Genomic DNA, 19,426 nt, shown 5'->3' with positions numbered 1-19,426 from the left:
AAAGTTGATGAAGAATTTTTTGATTGAATAAAGAAGTAAAAAATCTAATAGATTCATGACCTAGGGACATGAGGAATATTCTGTGCACCATGTTTAAAATTAACCTATTTAATATAAAATAAAAACTGTGCACCAGGTTTAAAATTAAACAAAGATGCTAGATAATTTAGTATTCCCTCCCCCACTCCCCTTAATAGGATACAATTAAGAATTAGAGAACTGAAGTGACTTCCCTAAGGTGACTGACATATAAAGTAAATGCAAGGGTAGCACTGAAATATGGTCTTCTGACCACAAAGGCATGTACTTAATAAAAGAGTGCTGAATTAAATTGAAATGTAAAGTGTGAACAGGGGAGATGTCTGGGAATATATATATATTGTATATATGTATGTATATGTATGTATACACACATACATGTGTGTATATGAATAGATATATACATATATCTATATATATATATATAGATATATGTATATAATTATTTTTAGAGGCTGGTGAAAACTTCCTAAATTTATTAAGCAGTTATGATATAATAGCCACCAAAGATACAAAAGGAGTAATATATACTGTCCTCAGAGAACTTATAATGAATATAAGCTATATCTCATATGCTAGGAGTCCACGATAAAAGTTCTGTCCCTTACTGGATCAATCCATCAAATAATTAGCAAACATTCTTTAAGTTATGAAATGCATAGTATGTAGCCAGGAATGGAATGCTCCTGTTTTGGTTTGTTTCTCATCAAGACTGCTCTAAACATACCATTGTTTCATTGAAAGAATTGTTCATCTTCCTGACTACTCAAGTTTATATGACAATAATGTATGTGTCGAAGTTTCAAGATAAGAAGACTTTTTTGTTGCTTTTTTTTTTTTAATCTGAACAGGTTCTATGTAAACAGTCATAAATATCATTACTTCTGTTACTACTGCCACGAATACTATTGCTGCTACTACTACTACTGTTACAATTACTACTTCCTACTTTTATATAGAACTTAGAGATTTATAAAGTACTATAATAAATCATCTCATTTTTTCACTACAGCAACACTGTGAAATAGATATTTGCATTTTACATATGAGAAAACTGAGGCTCAAAGAGGTTGTATGACTTGACCAATATAACACAACTAATAAGTTTCTGACTTAGGACTGATTTGAACTCAATTTTTCCCAATTCCAAGCCCAGTGTTGTATTCACTACTTCACCTACCTATTTCAATATACAAGTGGTTATAACTATCCATTTTGGCATACTGGTTAAAATTTCGGGGGCAAATAGCATGAAATACAAACAAATTTTGTAATTCACAGTGTAAAAATAACAAAAGAAGTAATCAATACAAATCCTGTGTATACCAAGAGATTTGTTGCTTTAGTACCTTCTAGCTCCTGAAGGAATTCCTATGTTAAATTATTGTTCCCTCTAAATTCTGTTGACCTAGCCAGGGGTCCTCAAACTACGGCCCAAGGGCCAGCTGTGGAAGCTGAGGATGTTTATGCCCCTCACCCAGGGTTATGAAGTTTCTTTATTTAAAGGCCCACAAAACAAAGTTTTTGTTTTTACTATACTCTGGCCCTCCAACAGTCTGAGGAACAGTGAACTGGCCCCCTATTTAAAAAGTTTGAGGACTCCTAATAGACCATTGCCCCTTTCATCACACACTAAATATAGTTCTGGTTATGAAAGATGGTAGACTCAGTCTTACCTCTGCTGCTGAGTGCTAATACAAAGCACATTTACACTCTTAATCATGATTTTGGTTATTATGATTGCATTTAAAGAACTCCAGAGAACACTGGAGCATTGTCTAATGCCCTATTACATTATTATTATTATTAATTTCAATCAATTTTATAATTTATTGGTGGTAGCCTACAGCTCTTAGAAAATTTGTCCATACCACTGCCTTTACTCTCTGTTCCAATCTATTCTGCAAAATTGTCCTATCTTACCAAGATGGCCCCTCATATTTGCCTTCTGTCTTTGCTCCATCCTCTATAATGAATTCATGATTGAACATGCATTCTTCTATGAGGGATTGGGTGTTTCTGAATTCAGTACAATGATGAAAGAAAACTGGAATAATAATTGCCAGCAACTACTCAGTCCTTGAAACAAATGTTTAATTAATGTCAGAGTGAGAGGAAGTAAATGCCAGTCATTTTCTGTGTAAATGTAAAGCAGTCTCTAACCCATGTTTATGAGGCTCATTTATATAGTTTGGCATTAAAGCTGCCCAGTTAATCACACAATTCAGGACTCAGGGGAAATATGGCTGCTAATGGCAACCTGAAATCAACCACCAACCATACATGTGAGTAAATCAGGCAGACCTAAAGGGAGTCGACTACTTGGTCACAGAGAGTTCTCTCATTTAGTAATGCAGATTTATGAACACAACCATGATGATAAGGACATAGGCTAGCTGAGATTGTTCAGAGTAACACTAGGGTGTCCTTCAGAAGGCTACTGAACTTCAGATTTGGGAGTAGGACATTTGACTTATGGGCAAAGGAGTCTAGAAAAGAAATTGATAATGACAGAATCTTTTCAAGCACTTTTCTTTCTGACTTCCCTTCCTAAACCACATTATAGCTTCCATCTACCTCATATCACTCCCTTTCCTTTAGTGTACTATGCAGTTACACTCGGGGGTTGGGGGTAGCTGTGCTCAGTATAAGACATTTCAACTCATTCTTGTCTATTTCTTCTCACCAAAGTCTGCAATATGGTTTTTCCTTAATTTTTTTTCCCTTTTAGAATGTCTAGATTCCTTCAAAGCAGAGCTCAATTGCCATTTTCTTATCACTTTTCCTAAATTTATCATGTGTGCCTGGTCATTACTTTTCATTTTTTTATGCAGATATGTATTTATTCACTGGAGTCCACAAATATATTCATCTAGAATATGAACACATATTCTAGGACAAAGGCTATAGAATTTTGTGTCTATATATTCGTGTGTGTGTGTGTGTGTGTGTGTATGTGTATGTATTAAATGGAATGGAATCAATGAATTCCAAAACCATAACCCAAGCTGAAAGATAAAGATAAAAATAAAAGTAAACAACACCCCCTCCAAATTTGAACCACATCCAAATTCTTTCTATGGATGCAGGTGTCTAGACAGAGTAGTTACAATTTGACTTTATCTTTGTCTAGGAGGAAGAATACTTACATTTTCCCTTTATGTCAGCATTTAATTAATTATGAATATAATGACCCCCTCACAAATGGTTAGTTAGAGTTTTATAGAGATGGTTGAATATACAATAACTTTCCTATAGTAAGGGTTATTACCATGTTGAAAATGGATCCATGCAAACAAAATAACCTTTCTGGATTGACCCATGGATAAAACTTTTACAAAGAGATTTGGTTCCCAATCCCACAAACAAAGGACTTCAGGAGAACAAATATTGTGTCTGTATATGTATGTGTCCATATATAGACAGTCAGATAGATATACACACATACATGCATTATATATGTACAAATATGCATATATAAACATACATACAAAAACATTCACAAACATATTTATACTTCATTTTGTCTTTGAATATGCAGTGCATACACATCTATGCATATGATAATTGCTTTTTAAATTAAATTTTAATGATTAAAGTTGAATATAAACCCAAAAAAGATTAAATGAAGATATCAGCACTTCTGAGCACCAAGAGCCCTGCATGTTAGCATCCTATCAAGAAAGTTTGTTCAGACATGAAAAAATATGACAAGATTGTGATTCTTATTAAAGACTATTGCTATGTCTCAAGAGTATGAGAATGTAGCTATTATTCTGTTTGACATTTGGCAAGATTTCTGGTCTGGCATTGGATGAAAAAGCCTGAGGAAGAATTCTAATCACCATGAGAATACATTTATGGGTAATTTTTAATAATTTTTATTTTTTTGCAAATCACAGAGCAGAGGGATATGAATTATAACTAATGGATTTTTAAATCTGATAATGGTAATGATAATGATAATAATGGCGATAGCAATAAAGAAGATAGTTTTCTTGCTTTTGATGGTGGTGTTGGTGATGGTGATAATGGTGAAATTATTGCTGATGATGGTGATTATGAAGATGATAGTGACAGTAGTATTAATCCTACCACTGTTCCTGGTAGTCACCTTCCTCCAGCCATTCTAAAATTGGATGAGAAAGAGTTCAGCATAAAAGAATTTGGTACTTTTTTTTGGTCATTTTCCAGTGTTGGTGATCATTCTTCATTTTATCTTTCAGGATCCTGGAGCTACAGGATACTGGTGATTTGGACGTTCTCAAACAAAAATGGTGGCCACGAATGGGTCGCTGTGACCTGAATAGCCACACCAGTGCTCAGACAGATGGCAAGTCCCTGAAACTACACAGTTTTGCTGGCGTGTTCTGCATCCTTGCTGTGGGCCTTCTCCTTGCATGCCTTGTGGCAGCCCTGGAGCTATGGTGGAACAGCAACCGCTGCCATCAGGAAACACCAAAAGAGGTCCATAGCTTTTATCCTATTCCTTAAGGAAGCTCAAAGTCAAGAGTTGAGCTATGAGATTTTTTTTTAGGATTTTTTTCTTATAAATAATATAAATCATTTTCATATAGTTTAGAGACATAACATAGATTTGTTTTTTTACAATGCTTTTCTTGTGTTTTTTTTTTTAAAGAACAAATTTAAGTGATTTTTTTTTTAATGCTTGTAAAAAGTTCCAAGGCATTAAAGTCCTGTATTTATCTATAGAGCAGATGCAGTGTGGGCAGCACGAGGGCGTCCTTACCCACTCTGCCTCACCAATGTGCTTCTACCCTGACCTGGAGAGACCAGCTCTAGGGGTAAGAGTAGCCCAGAATCCATGCCCACCTGCCCCTTGGCCATCTATCTTAAGTAACAGTATGGGGAAACTGTGCTGGGTTTCTTCTGAGGGTTATGAGCTATCTCCCATCAACTCCTCACCAACTATGGTCAATACAGACATAGACATATGATTCAGATTCATTATGGTCAAGAACAAAATTGGCCTTAGGTGACATTCAATAAATTAATTAAAGTGGCCTTTTCCCCAGGAGATGGCATATCAGAGACTGCTCATATTGTTGACCTACTGCATCTCCCCCAAACATGACCCCAAATAAACTGTTTTCTGGAAAAAAAAAAAAAAAGCCCTGCTGAGTATTTCCCCTAGAAAACTCTCTCTGAAGGAAGGCAATGGGTATTGAAATTTTGGGGGTTTCCTCCACCAAGAAATTAAATTCATTCTTGAAACATTCTTGCATAAAACCAGGATCTATTTGCATCAATTAAAATGCTTAACAAGCTAACCTCTGGTAATTTGGGAAATATGGAGACACTTGCAAGATTCCTTCAGTTCAAACAGATGTTAATTCCAGACAAGTAGCAGCAACACAGCTGGAAAAGAATGAAAATGAGAATCTATCAGTTCAAATCTCAGGGAGTTTTTTGAAGATGGGGGGTGAAGAGGTTGTAGCAAATAAAGTATCTCAAGTCTGGGAATCTGGTGCCAACAGATGCAGAACTGAGGTCTTTAGATTGCTTTGTAATGTGCCTTTTCTCAGTGCTGTGCAATCCTTCAAGGAGGTTTGATTTCCCCAATCATTGGGGAATGTGGGTGATCCATCTATATTCTTCCTTCAGTGCTAAATCTAGAAGCTAAAGCACAGTACATTTTGTCGAACTTGAATGGCTTTTGAGTGTTGATGGAGCCAAAGATTTCATCAGCTTATAGTGCAACAACCTGATAATCATGTATGGCTTGGCTAGCAATTCCAGTCCATTCTTGGTCCAATAATTAAAGACTTTCTCAGCTTGGTAGAATGTGACAAAGCTTTTGATCCACTTTTGATCCTTTTGAAAGCTAAGGTCACCATTACACAATGATAAGATATCATAATCTTTTTTTTTTTTTTTTAATAAGTGATTGTTCACACAAAAAGCATCAAGGTGACAGGTGACTACTTACTTAAACCTGCTTTATCTATTTCTAAATCTCCTTTCTCCTATCTTGCTGATTTTATTTGTCTGCATGTCTTGATTTTTCTCTCTGTCTGTATTCCATCTCTCAGTCTCTATGTGTGTCTCTATCTTTGTCTCTCCATTTCTGTCTAGTGTCTCTGCCACTGTCTTTCTCTTTCTCTTTCTTTGTTTTGCTTATGATTCCATAAGGGTAAAGTTAACTCCTAGTGAAAAAATTCCTTCTACCAATATAGTCCAAGTGCTCTTCAAATACAGTTTCCTGCAGGAATAAGAAACTAAATAACTTCTTCATCATCACAGAGTCAATATATTTCAGAATGGGAGTTGAATCTATAACTTCTTGCCTGAAGCCTACTACATATTGACTATTTCATATTTTCTCTCTTGATTTATCCATCAATAAGTGTGAATGCCACTCTTATGTTGAAAAGGGTCATTTGGTTATCAGGGAGAATATCTTTTTGTTTGTTTTTCTTTCTGCTTCTCTTACACTTCCCACTAAATAAATGTCAGAATGGAGATTTATCAAGCATCCTTGGTGACCCTAACCCCACAGAAGCATGTAAGAGAGAAATGATATGTTATTGGCTAAGGAAGTCACAATGGAAAATTTTTAAAATGACATTTACTGCTTTGAAAAGCTTTCTTTTTCTTTTGAGGAAATTCATATAAAGTAAAAACTAAGGTAGAAGAAACATTTTAAACATGCTCATTACCAGATTTCTCTTAGATTGGATGTTTTATTCAATTAATTCATATGACTTTTTTTCCCCACTTTCTAACCATTTGGGCAAAGGTGTGTGATGATTACTGAGTTAAATGACCATTGCATTTACAAAGCTCACTTTGGCAGAATGTACAGAATTGCGGGTGAAAAATCCTTGAATTAGAGATTTCCCAGGAGGAGAGATGATCCTTGGTCTTAGGTAGAATTGAGTTTCAAGTATCTAATCATATCATCATTGACTTTTCCACATTAGGATAAATTACCAGGAGACCCTAGGCCAAAGGGACTACAAATCTTTGAAATATCCTAGAAGACTAAGAAAATTTTGCAACAATGAATGCAAGACTAGAATTAGTATACATTGATCAAAAGGGAGAGGAAGAGATAGCCAGACAGAGAGATGAGTAGAGGCAGTAGAACTCCAAAAATAGGAGTTCAAAGATAGGGGAGAAGGAAGGAGAGAGAGAGCTACAGAGTCAGAAAAACTAACACAAAGAGAGAAACTGTAAGAGAGATAGAGATTAATAAAGATAGAAAAAAAGTCAGAGAGATAGAGACCTAAATAGAATAATCTGGATTGAGAGTCATGTGAAATATTCAAAGGTGGTCATACCTTTTCCCATCTTCCCTAAATTCCAAGTACTCAAACCAAGTGATGTTAAATCTATTCTATCCCTGATCCCTGAAAATTCCTATGGAATTTAGATATGCTTAGAATTGAGGCAGATTTGGTGGGAAAATCTAAACCAATAAGGTCTGTTTGTCTGATTTCTTTTCATTGAAAAAGACATGGATGACTGCTTTTTGAGACCTGCGAAATTCAGCCAATATTAACAACATCTTTGTTCTTTTTGACAGGTATGCTGAGGTAGCCAATGCCTACTCTTAACTGAATATACTAAGTGTTAGTTGAGTCTACTTTCTCCTGGTTACATAGAAATCTTTTAAAAACAATGATATAATTCATTTATTCATGGACTAGGAAAACATTGATGTACAAATTGTGACCCATAATTTACAGAGTACAATTTGCAGTTAGATGAGAAAGCAACATTAATTACAGACTCTTAAAATTTCAGAATTTGTTCATAATCCTTGTCAGCAGTCATGCTGAAGATGACTTTACTTTCATTCTTAATGGTATTATAATGAAGCTTCTTCAATTTAAAAAATTCCATAGCAGCCTTTTTGATCAGTTCTGATGAACATCTAGTCTCTTAACATGCCTATGGATACAAACATGATTTTTTTCTAGGGATATTTATATACAGTTGTGTAGTAGCCAGATTTAGGAGTTTGCACTACTCTCCATGGCAATACTATTGGATACAACAAAGAGATTTAGATTCATAAAAAAGACCTGGACTACTTCACTCACAGTAATATTTTAGTAAAATAAAGATGAGAAATGTATAAGTATTAGAAGGTATATGGAATGAGATACATAGCATTGTTTCTCACAAGTCTAGTTATTGGATTCCATTTCTGTTCCTTCTTTTTTTTTTCACCTTATTTCCTTACATCACCTAAAAGTAAGTCTAGGAATAAGTTAAATTATAGGAGGGATAAGAGTTCATTCCATCCTTCTCTTTGATCCTCTGAACACTGAGTCTATTAATTCTGTATGGATGCCTCTTCCTTCCCTCCATTGCCCCCTGGGCTTTCCCCTTTTCTTCCCAATCTCCCTTTTCTCCAGTGCTGAGATGCCTTCTGCATACTTAGGACCCAATAATCATAGACATGAATCTGAAGCTATCTCAAAGATCATCTAGTCCATCTTGCATATGTTACAGATGAAAAGAAAATGAGTCACTAATGAGATAATATAACTTTCAATATGACACAGATGCTATGTGGTAGAGCCAGGATTTGGATCCATTTCATTTGATTCCAAATTTAGTTACTTTCCCATAATGCTTACAATGACTTTACTGCATGTTCTATTGTTTTCTTTTGTCATTATTCTTTTCTTTCATATGATCAAAATTCTTTTTATTTGTATACTTTGAAGATTAACACTGTCACCTATATGTATGTCACCTATGTGTATGTGTACATATGTGTATATAAATATACTTGGAACATATATGTACATATATTACTTTTTTCAAAAGAGCAATGACAATAAATAGCCATTCTTTCTTCATAAATGCATTACATTCTCCTAAACCTTATGATGTATTCTTTGTAAGTTTCTAAGGTCAAAACACTGAGTCTCAAGTCTTAAGTCTTTCCAAACACAGTTAAGTTATTCAAGTCACAAAAATACCACAAAATATGGTGCAACACAAGGCAATGAAATTCATCAGTAATTTGTTATGGCAGCTAGGTGGAACAGTGAACAAAGTGCTCAATCTGGAGTCAGGAATACCTGAATTAAAATCCAGCCTCAGATATTTCATTGCTATGGGATTCTGGGTAAGACATGAGTAATAATAGGACCTTCCTTCTAAGATTGATGTGAGGATAATGTATATCTTATCATGTTGTAAGATAATATCTGTAAAACTTGTGCTAACTTTGAAGTGTTATGTGCATACCATCATCATTGTTTATCTACATCTATGAGACATTTTTCTGGTTCATGGGAATACATAGAAAGGGTCACTCATCTTCATAGAGTGTGCACTCTATTGGTTTTGATATAAAATGCAAAAAGGCCATTGTTGGACCTGTCCTTGAAGGCCCTCCAGTTTGGAAGTACTGACTCAAGCTTGCATTCTTCTTGCAGAGTCTTCTAGAACACATGATTATTTCCATGTCTCTCAGGGAGTAAAATGGAAAGTGAATTGAACTTGGAGTCAGTCACAAGACCTGAGTTCGAACACCAGCTCTGCCATTTCCTACCTGGATGACCTTGGACAAATGACTTTATTTCTCTAGATTTCAGTATCCTCATTAGTTATTAAAGGATGAAATAGATGGCCTCTATGGTGTGTAATATACGTATATACATAGGCATGTGTGTATATAAATACACACATACAAACATAAATATACTCACACAGATATTTTTATATATAGACATGCACACAATCATTATGTAAAATTGTCAACAACATTGGGAAATTTTTATATGCATTGCCACCTATACAATTAAGCATAATGATCATGTACTACATTGATATCAATATAAATGATGTTTTGAATTTATCTGGATTCTTTCTTTTAAGGGAGCCTGGAACAATTCATTCATTAATGTTTTCCTTTCTGTTTCAGTCACAGTCTACATTTTTATATCACTTTACAGTAACAAAAATGTTTTCTCTTCTCATTTAGTTCTCTTAAAGTTGGTAACACAATGATTATCACTGTTTTATAAACTCAGAGAGGTGTCATTTAGCAATTTTCAGTGACATAACCAAAATTGGATTCTAAGGCTTCTCATTCCTAATTATGTATTATTTTCACCATACCACATCTCCATTCATACCTGGTCTGTGATTTCAGTAATCTTCATATAAATCAAAAGCAAAATAAAAATAAAAATAAAATGAGGTTTAAAATTTAGCTGAAGTTGACCCTGGAAATTCTTGGTGAAGATTGGGATTTCCAGGAGACGAGTCTTGTCTTCCCGTCAGAGAATCTTTCATTTAAAGGGTAGGTATTGAATTGATATTTGAGTTAATTCAATATAATTTTTAAAAATTCATTAAATTCTTATCATTTCAAGGCATTATGCTAGAATGATGAGAATAAAAGAGTTTTTAAAAAGAGTCCTTTCCTTCAAATAGATTTCCTCTATTGCATGAGAGGTACCAAACACATAACACCACCAACAACTAGCTGTTGTGGGGAGGGGAATGGAGGAAAGGTTGGAACTTGAGTCAGGAAAAAACCTGTTGAAATACTACACCAGACCCCAACTAACTGCAAGACCACTGGAAATTCAGTTGTCTGCTGAACCTGTATTTTTTTTTCCCATCTATTAGGTCTTCTTTGCACTACAAATTGTCAGATTCCCTCTGGGAACTTCACTTTGGCCAGATAGCTGTTAAGCATCTGAGACAAGATTCTCATGCAGATCAGCTAGGTGCCACAATGAATAGAGTTCCAAATGTAGTCACAAAAATCTGAGTTTAAATTTAGTCTCAGACTCTTACTGTGTGACTCTGGGAAAGTATTCAACCTGTATTTGTCTCAATTTCCTTATATGTAAAATGGAAATGATAATAGCAGCTATTTCCCAGAGATTTTGTGAGAAGAGAAAGAATAAGGAATGATGAAACATTTATCATAGTATCTGGCACATATTAAACACTATACAAATATTATTATTATTATTATTATTATTATTATTATTATTATTATTTATGTTCCCAACTACCCTCTTTCCTGAGACATTAGTTGGATTACATGATATCCAGGAACATTGTGAGCCTTTATTAATTATTATTATTATTAATTACACAAAAGAATTTGTCTTAGCCTTCCTTCTACAAAGAAATGAATAACCAAATAGATCAAGAACAACTATTTTCTAGTTTATGATATGCAGTTGGATGGACAAGTTTGAATTTAGTCCATTAGTAGATCTATTATCAAAAGACAATAAAGAGGAACAGTGATCTGAATCCAGAATTTAAGAGAAGATGAGAACAGTCTAGATTGTTGTTGGGAAATTTTTCAGTGTTTTTCATTACCCTAAATTTCTCCCTAAAATAGATTAGTGGCTTTGATAACCAGTATTCTTTGGTTGATGCTTTGTCACGCTCATTCATGAAATAACATGTTTTCCAAAAAAATAAATCATAGGTCACATACATAGCAATGAGAGGAATGAACAGTGGAATGCATGAGTTTTCTGCAGCCTATTACCAAAGGAAGAATTGCACAGAATGGCATAAAGAAAATCCTCAGAGTCATCAGAGGGATATGTGGCAGGCCTTATCTGGTAGAGTAGAAATACATAGGCTCCCAAATAAAAGGAACCTAGTTCCTCTTCTTTCTCGGATTTTTTACTACTAATATGATCATGAGCTTCCCTGGAAGCCAGATTCATCATCTGTAAAACGAAAGGATTGGATGACATAACTTCTGGGCTCCCTTCCAGATCTAGGGATAGATCTAGAGATGACCAATGGACAGCCAATATTCCATCAGGATAGGCATAATGCCAAGTCATATAGACAGATCTAAGCACATCGGGTGCTTCTTCATCATTTTTCATGGCAAAATATTTACAAGAATCTCACAAGATGAGAAAGCATGAATAGTTCCTCATGTGTTCCATTGAAGCAAGTCCATATCTTTGTGATCACATTTCCATCAAACTGTTTTAAGGGGGAGAAATAATATCCATAATTTGTCATAATTTTGTAGCAAAAAAATCAGTGACATGAAGCTACTTGTTACAAAAAGTCAGTGATTATTAATTTATTCCAATCCCTTGTTCCTGTTTTCCTCTGGAGTTTGTCAGTGAAATGAACACAAACGTTGGTGGGAAAATTATAACGTGAGGAGAGTCCAGGCCATCAAAATCTCCACCTGTCTCTTACAGCTGCTCCTGGGATATGGTGACAACATCATCCTCTTATGACTGAGTTCCTCTCTATTCATCAGGGCTATGCGCCCTTATGGTTACAACCCCTCTGATCAACATGGAAGTTTTCATCTCCATAAAGTCATTATCCTGTTCTTTTTTCACTCTTCACTGTTTCCTTGCACAGGACCAAGAATCTCTTGTGTCAGGAAGTTTTTGCTTTGAGAACTGCACCATGGATAAAACCAGGCAATAAAATATGAATCCCTCACTCAGGAATGGACAATATAATCCATGGCAAATAAGAGGCAGCCCTGTATAGTAGAAAGTATGCTGGATTCAAAATCAAAGGACCTATGGCTCTTTGGTCCATTACTACCTGTATATAATAGGTCAAATCACTTAACCTCTTTCAGTTTCAGTTTATTCATCTGTGAAATGAAAAGATCATGCAATAAGTGGTTTATGAGATCCTTCCTAATTCTAAATCTATGATTCTGTGATCATCAATCTACTTTGTTATTCTTTTATTCCCTCTCCCAACTACCTCAGGTCTTTATAAATAACAATAACTACATGTACACTTACACAAAGACACAAAGGTCTTTGTACACATTTTCCCTTTGAGTCTTCATAATAACAAGGTAAGGGAAGTGTTATGGCCATTATCACTTTCATTTTATAGGAAATAAAGTTACATGTCCATTGTCAGGCAACTAGCAAGTAAGAGAATTAGGATTCTAAGACAGGTCTCTTCTCATTCCAAGTCTGATGTTCTTTCATTTAACTTTATTTTTCTCTAAACCAGGTTCCCTTATCATCAATTTTTCCCCTTTCTCAACTTGAAACAGTGGCCAACAGAGCTCGACCAATGTCAGTCCTAATGAGTTCCACTCATAACAGCTGTTACATAGATGAGAGCTTAGTTAATTACCATTTTCTACTACATTGTATTGTTTCCACATTGGTGAACAGCAGCTTAATTACAGAACTTTTTCTCTTTGAAGCTAAGGTTTGTGGGAGGTCTGGAGTTGGGGAACAACCTCTTGGTGGTGCATCTGTCATCATATTTAATAAGAGACAATAATCACAAAATCAGATTCCAAGAAGATAAATGGCAAATAAGTCAGTAGATCTTATTTTGCATTTGGAGATTCAGTTACCTGTGGTAAATTAACAAAGGCAAGAGCAGTTCTCCAAGTCTCTTTCCACAAGCTGCCTATGTATCATTACCTGGCTGAACATTGGAACCTTGAATAATGAGGATGAAAACTGAAGCCATTCGTATTTTTTAAAGGATTAGAATTTTCATTACATAATGGAATGCGCCATTTCTTCCCAAAATATAGGTAGTTATGCTGCCTCGACTTTTTTCTATAAATGGATTGGGTAATCCACATTTCAAATAATACCCCACTCTGGATAAGAGGTAGAACCCCTAAAGTGGAGGAGGATCCCAATGGCATATAGACCTTAAGCCATTCCTTATGGGCAGCTCATGTCAATTTCATCCAAATTCAAAAAGTGAGTTGAAATCTCAGGAAATTACTGATTTCAGACTTCAACACCAAAGATGTGAGCAATGCTAAAAAGGTCGCTAACTTGTATTTGAAAGAGGATATTAAGAAATAACTGCTCAAATCATTTCTGTTAGGGAATTTTATTGATGGAGATCACAAAGTAAATAAAAAATATGGTGTTTAGCCCCCATTTTATTTCAATTGGGTTTGATTCAATTCAGTAGATGCCTATTATATGCTACTAGTCTAGCTGCTAATGGTTATATAAATGTAGGCAAAATGCAATACAAATTTGTATTGTATGTAAATGCAAAAGATAATAAACAAATATCCCCTTCTATAATCAACTAACAGTTTAGAAGCATTCTTTTTAATTGATTTAACCCCTTGGACATTGACATTGAGCCAGACTTCCAAGAGTTTTCCTGATTTTCACAGGATCTTAGACCTGAATTTAAAGGGATTTTTTGAGAAGATTTTAGCCAATGCTCTCCTTTCAGAGATGAGAATAATTGAGCCCCTATTCTATAAAGTTATTTACATGAAGATATACAAGTAATAAAAATCAGTAATTGAATCCATATCCTTTTGACACCGAGTTCTGTGCCTTTCCTCCTAGAGTCAGCATAAAAATAAGGAATTACTGAATTGGAAGGAATTTCAGAAACCATCCACCTCTGGCTCGCCAATCGTCTCACATTAGTTCATCACCCTTGAATAATAACCAAGGAGTTCTTGGAATCCCTTGGAAACCACATGAACATCCACCCTTTGTTTATAGAGCTCCAATCAAGGGAAGTCAATTACCTATAGTAATATCTCATTCCACCTTGATATAGCTCTCATTGATCTGATCTGTGATTTCATCAATGAATATTCCTTCCAATTATAAATTCTTTTAGTTTTTCCTTGCCTCAAAACTAGTCCAACTAGTGGTCAATACATATTCCAATTTATCCGCTTGCATCTGATTCTACCCATTCTTAGAATTAAATCACCTTTTATTTTGCTGTATTCATTGTCCTAAAGAGACCTCATTCAAATTCCCTTCATTAATAAGACTTTACTTTTTTTTTTTTTTTTTTCTGATCCCTAGTATTTTCTCTGGCAAATAAAATTTACTTAATAAATTGTATTCATTCATTCAAAGTAAATTTAAAGTGTCCATAAAACATTTCAAAGTTTCCCCAAACAGGCCATCTGTGAGACACTGATTCCATGATTCTAGTTCACCTGTGTCATCAGAGGTATCATAATTGGTTTCTGACCCAACATTCTTGTCCCATGTTGAGATGGTAATGGTTCTTAAAATACTTATTCTTATTGCTTCTTCCTCTGGGTTTTCCCTTTCTTAAAATGTTTGACTTTAGACCCACTCTTGGTCATCATATGCATGTTTTCTCGAATTGCTTCCTTGGAGATGTAGGCTTTTCTGTCATATATCCCTGAAAGAGTTGGCATGAATTATACCATGTCCCATAGTTGATGTTCACCATGATACCAAGGAAAGTGGTGGGAAGGGTAGATGGGGTTAATTTCTGGATAGAAAATATGTAGATAATGATCTTGTAGGATTCATGTTGAGAAAATAAGGTATGATATATAAAGAAAGGTTGAACTTTCATGTAAGTCCTCATGAAAACTACTTTGAACTTAAATATAAGAGTACAAACACATTCCGCATATATTTTCTGATGACAGAATAACCCCAGATAGTACTCAACAACAACCTAAAAAACTCAAAGCACAAAGCATGTGATGGGGCTCCATTTTTGAACCTGGTATGATCAACACTTTAATCAAAAATTGGAAAAAGGCATATGGTAGATTACATTGTGTGAACAGGATAGCTATTTTTGGATAGAAAAATATGATTTAAAAAAAAAACTTTGTGAAAGGGTTAAATGGTGGACCAACTTTAATCAGAAGAAATGTAAAAATTAATTTGAATTTAAAACACTGCTCTGAGATTAAAAAAAAAAAAAAAAAGAAAAGAAACTCAGCTGAAATGTAGTTGACAGAGGAGACCATGGCTAGGTAGCTGTTCACACAAAAAACACTTGGGGATTTCATAGGTTCGAAGCAGTGTCATGTGATAGTAAAAAAAAAAAATGATTGAACCTTAGATTCAATTAAAAAAGACGTAATGTTTAAAATGCCCACTGAAATCTATCTTGGTTAAACCATACCTATAATAGAGCATTTAATTCTTGGCACAATAATTAAAGAGGGCCTGTAACAAAGTGGAGGATATTCTAAGTAAAATACCCAGAATGTTGGAAGGACTCACAACTGATATGTCTAATAATCAACTGAAGGGGCCATACATGTTCATCCCACAGATGGTCAGATTTGGTGTCTGTGAAGACAGGGAGGAGACAGAGGAGGGAGGACATGAGACTCTATAATTGTCTTCAAATATTTAAAAGGTCATCATGTGGAAGAGTAATTTGATATTCAATACAATTCCAGAGGGGGAAAATCAGATGAGTAGGTACAAATTAGAAATTTCAGTCCAATATAGGGAAGACCTTTCTAATAATTAGAGTTGTCTACAAATGAAATAGCATGAGCTAATTAGAAAGACACTATGGCATAATGGATAGAAGGCAAGCCTTGGATTTGGAATTCATGAGTTCAAATTCTGTCTCTGACACATACTGATTACAGTATTCTGTGCAAGTTACTTAACAATTCAGTGCCCCCAGGCAATTCTCCAAGCTAATGAGTAAGTACATCATCTACATCAATGGATGAATTTAAGTGACAAAATAACCAGTCTTTTGTGAGTTCCTCTCACTTTGCCCATGCAAAGCAAAGTTGTTATGCATATTCTCCAGATGGAAGAATTCTGTCAGAGGCTTGCTGACCGCACATTAAAGATCCTAATAGAGAGCTTTCCCATGTAAAATAAGATTTGGGACAAACTGACCTTCACAGTTTCTTTCAAACCTAAGATTATATAACTTCTGTGAATACTACCCATGGATCTAATTCCCTTAAGTGCTCTGAAAGGTATAAAGTATGAGATAATGTCCTTGAGGGGCTAGTTAGTCTTCTGTGTTTTGCCTATATGATAATAATCAATCCAGTATTTTAAAAGGATAATATATGATGAACCTTTTCAACTTTAAGAAAAATAATTTTACTTAGTTATTATCATTCTACTTAGTCATGGTGAAAGGGTGCAGAAGGCACACCATTATAAAATGCTCATGGTGTTGTAATGAGATGTCCTTGAGATTTGAGACCACAGAATCCTCTTCTGGAATCTTGGGATTGTAGGGTCCCTTCAACTCTGTTATCCAATTTATATAGAATTTGTTGTCCTATAATTCTACAGTTGTAGTGTATTAGAGTTGAAATAAGTCAAGAAGAGATTACTGCCCTGTTTTATAGATGAGTAAATGGAGGCATGTGGAATGGAAATACATCATCTCAAATCACACAGATGATAGTTTAAGATCCTTTATCCTTCCAGTAGTCCTTTTGTTTAGGGAAAAGTAAGGTGAAAGGAAAGAAGAATATCTAGTATAATTCCATTCATTTTAGAGCTCATAGACCATAGGCCTCTGGTTTGAAAGGACTTTGAAGTCATCTGGTCCAATATACTTATATGCATAGGAACAACTGAGGCCAAGAGAAAAAGTCACTAGCCCAATGTGACTCAAGTAGGAAGCAGCAGAGTAGATTCCCACTGCTGACTCCAAACTAATTTCTCTATTCTCTTTGCTACATATAGCCCTATCTACCATATATATATTTATCTTATCTACTATTCTGTAGCTAGATAAATTTAAGAATATTGATATGAGGTCTCTCTCCTTATGAACAGCTTTGAGGGATGCTTTGTTGGGGCAATCGTTTGAAGTTTATGACTGAAGCAACTTTTGGATTTTCTGAATTACAACAATCTATATCTTTCCATTTCACACACAAAAAAATGGAAGTTGATTGTAATGATAACATACGGATATGAGATTGAGGAAGGCATGGGCAGAAGGAAGGGGTGGAGAATGTGAAAGCAATAACTATGGTGATTATACTATAGGATGAGGATAAAGCCCAGATCTTTGATTTCATTGAGTATGAAATATATGTAATATTCATATGAGATGTGAGGAAACTTTGTCTACGGATGCAATCCTTTATTACCTTCCAGAAGATTGATCAGAACATTGAGAGGTTACATGCTAAAATCAGGGTAAAATAGTCAATAGGTTTAGAGAAGGATTTCTTGAACATTTTGATGTCATTGACTCATTTGGTACTCTAAGTAAAGAATATGGACCCTTTCCCTGGAAAATGTTATGAAATGCATAAAATAAAATCCATAGTGTTATAAAAGAAAGCAATTTCATTGAAAATCAGTTATCAAAATAAAGCAAGTTCATGAATACTTGGTTAAGAAATCCCTGGTCGCAAGGCTAGCTATGAACTCAAGTTGCTCCAATGCTCTCTCCACTCAGCCATAGTTATGATATCACTTTTCTCATCTCACATAACTTCAGTTGCTTGCTTTCAGGAATGTTTTAGGAAGCCCAGGGTAATAGTTCATCCAAGGCAGTCATCCATGTCACATATGTTCTGAGTAAGGTAAGAGACACTGATTGGGACTGATTGCCATGTGCTTTCTCACCAGGACAAAGAAGTGAATTTGGAGCAAGTACATAGACGCATGAACAGTTTAATTGATGAAGATATAGCTCACAAGCAGATTTCTCCTGCATCCATCGAGATCTCAGCCCTAGAGATTGGCGGTATGCCACCCAGCCAGACCTTGGAGCCGGTCCGCGAGTACCAGAACACTCAGCTGTCAGTCACCACGTTCTTGCCCGAACAGAGCAGTCATGCGACCAGTCGGACACTATCAGCAGCAGCGGGCAGTAATCTGCCACTGCCTCTCAGCAGCTCAGCAACCATGCCCTCAATACAGTGCAAACACAGATCTCCCAATGGGGGACTGTTTCGTCAGAGCCCCGTGAAGACCCCCATCCCTATGTCATTCCAGTCTGTGCCTGGGGGCGTCATTCCAGAGGCTATGGAAACTTCCCATGGAACATCCATATGATTGACACCCACTACCCTTCTGCCCACCTACCCAACCAGCAGAGCTTTTTAATACAACTAAAAACAAACAAACAGAAAAAAAAACACAAAAGACTCTTACATTTTTCTTGTATATACCTGTAAATAATGAGAGAATGAAGTGGGGTAAAAGTGTATTTTGAATATTCCCAATTTTCGAAGTCAGTAAAAAAAGAAAAAAAAAAAGAAAAAACACAAAAAACAAGAAGTGTATGAATGAATTTGTAAATTTTGTTCTATATGAATAAAAAGGCAAACCACTTGTGATCATTCTGAAGTGCCAAAGAAGCCCTGTTCCTGGGCCTGAGGGCAAGAAGCAATTGTTGGGACCCCATTCCCTTTTGGAGGGCAGCTTGGGTTCCCATGTCCTTTGTGAGAGCCCACATGTATTTGCTGCTGATTGTAAGATGCCACTTTGGCATCTGTATCCCCTCTCCTCTGAATCTTTTTTTCTCCTGGCCTGTACTGTTAGTCTGACCCTAAGTTTGGGAGAAAAGCTGCAAAACTGGCATTGTTCACCTGTATTCATTAAAACAAACAAAAACGAGATAATGGTGGGGTAGAGGGAGTAAATAGGATATTGGTGATAAAGCTCCTGAATTATCT

At 35.4% G+C, this 19,426-nt stretch overlaps 1 protein-coding gene across 2 annotated transcripts in view; it reads left to right on the top strand.

Moving 5' to 3' along the window:
• Positions 1-19,099, top strand: part of GRID1 (glutamate ionotropic receptor delta type subunit 1) — a 1,098,515-nt gene extending 1,079,416 nt beyond the window's left edge. Inside the window, exons 15-16 of one of the 2 annotated variants that reach the window (XM_031956732.1) lie at positions 4,266-4,506; positions 18,375-19,099. In XM_031956732.1, the coding sequence (XP_031812592.1) occupies positions 4,266-4,506; positions 18,375-18,803 (670 nt within the window). In that variant the 3' untranslated portion in view covers positions 18,804-19,099. Of the gene's footprint in view, positions 1-4,265; positions 4,507-4,752; positions 6,102-18,374 lie in introns of those variants that run through there. The other variant, XM_031956733.1, reaches the window with a different exon arrangement.
• The last annotated feature ends 327 nt before the right edge of the window (positions 19,100-19,426 follow it).

Source organism: Sarcophilus harrisii, chromosome 2 (genome assembly GCF_902635505.1).
Source record: "Sarcophilus harrisii chromosome 2, mSarHar1.11, whole genome shotgun sequence".
NCBI lineage: Eukaryota > Metazoa > Chordata > Mammalia > Dasyuromorphia > Dasyuridae > Sarcophilus > Sarcophilus harrisii.
This window is presented reverse-complemented; position numbering and strand designations above follow the sequence as displayed.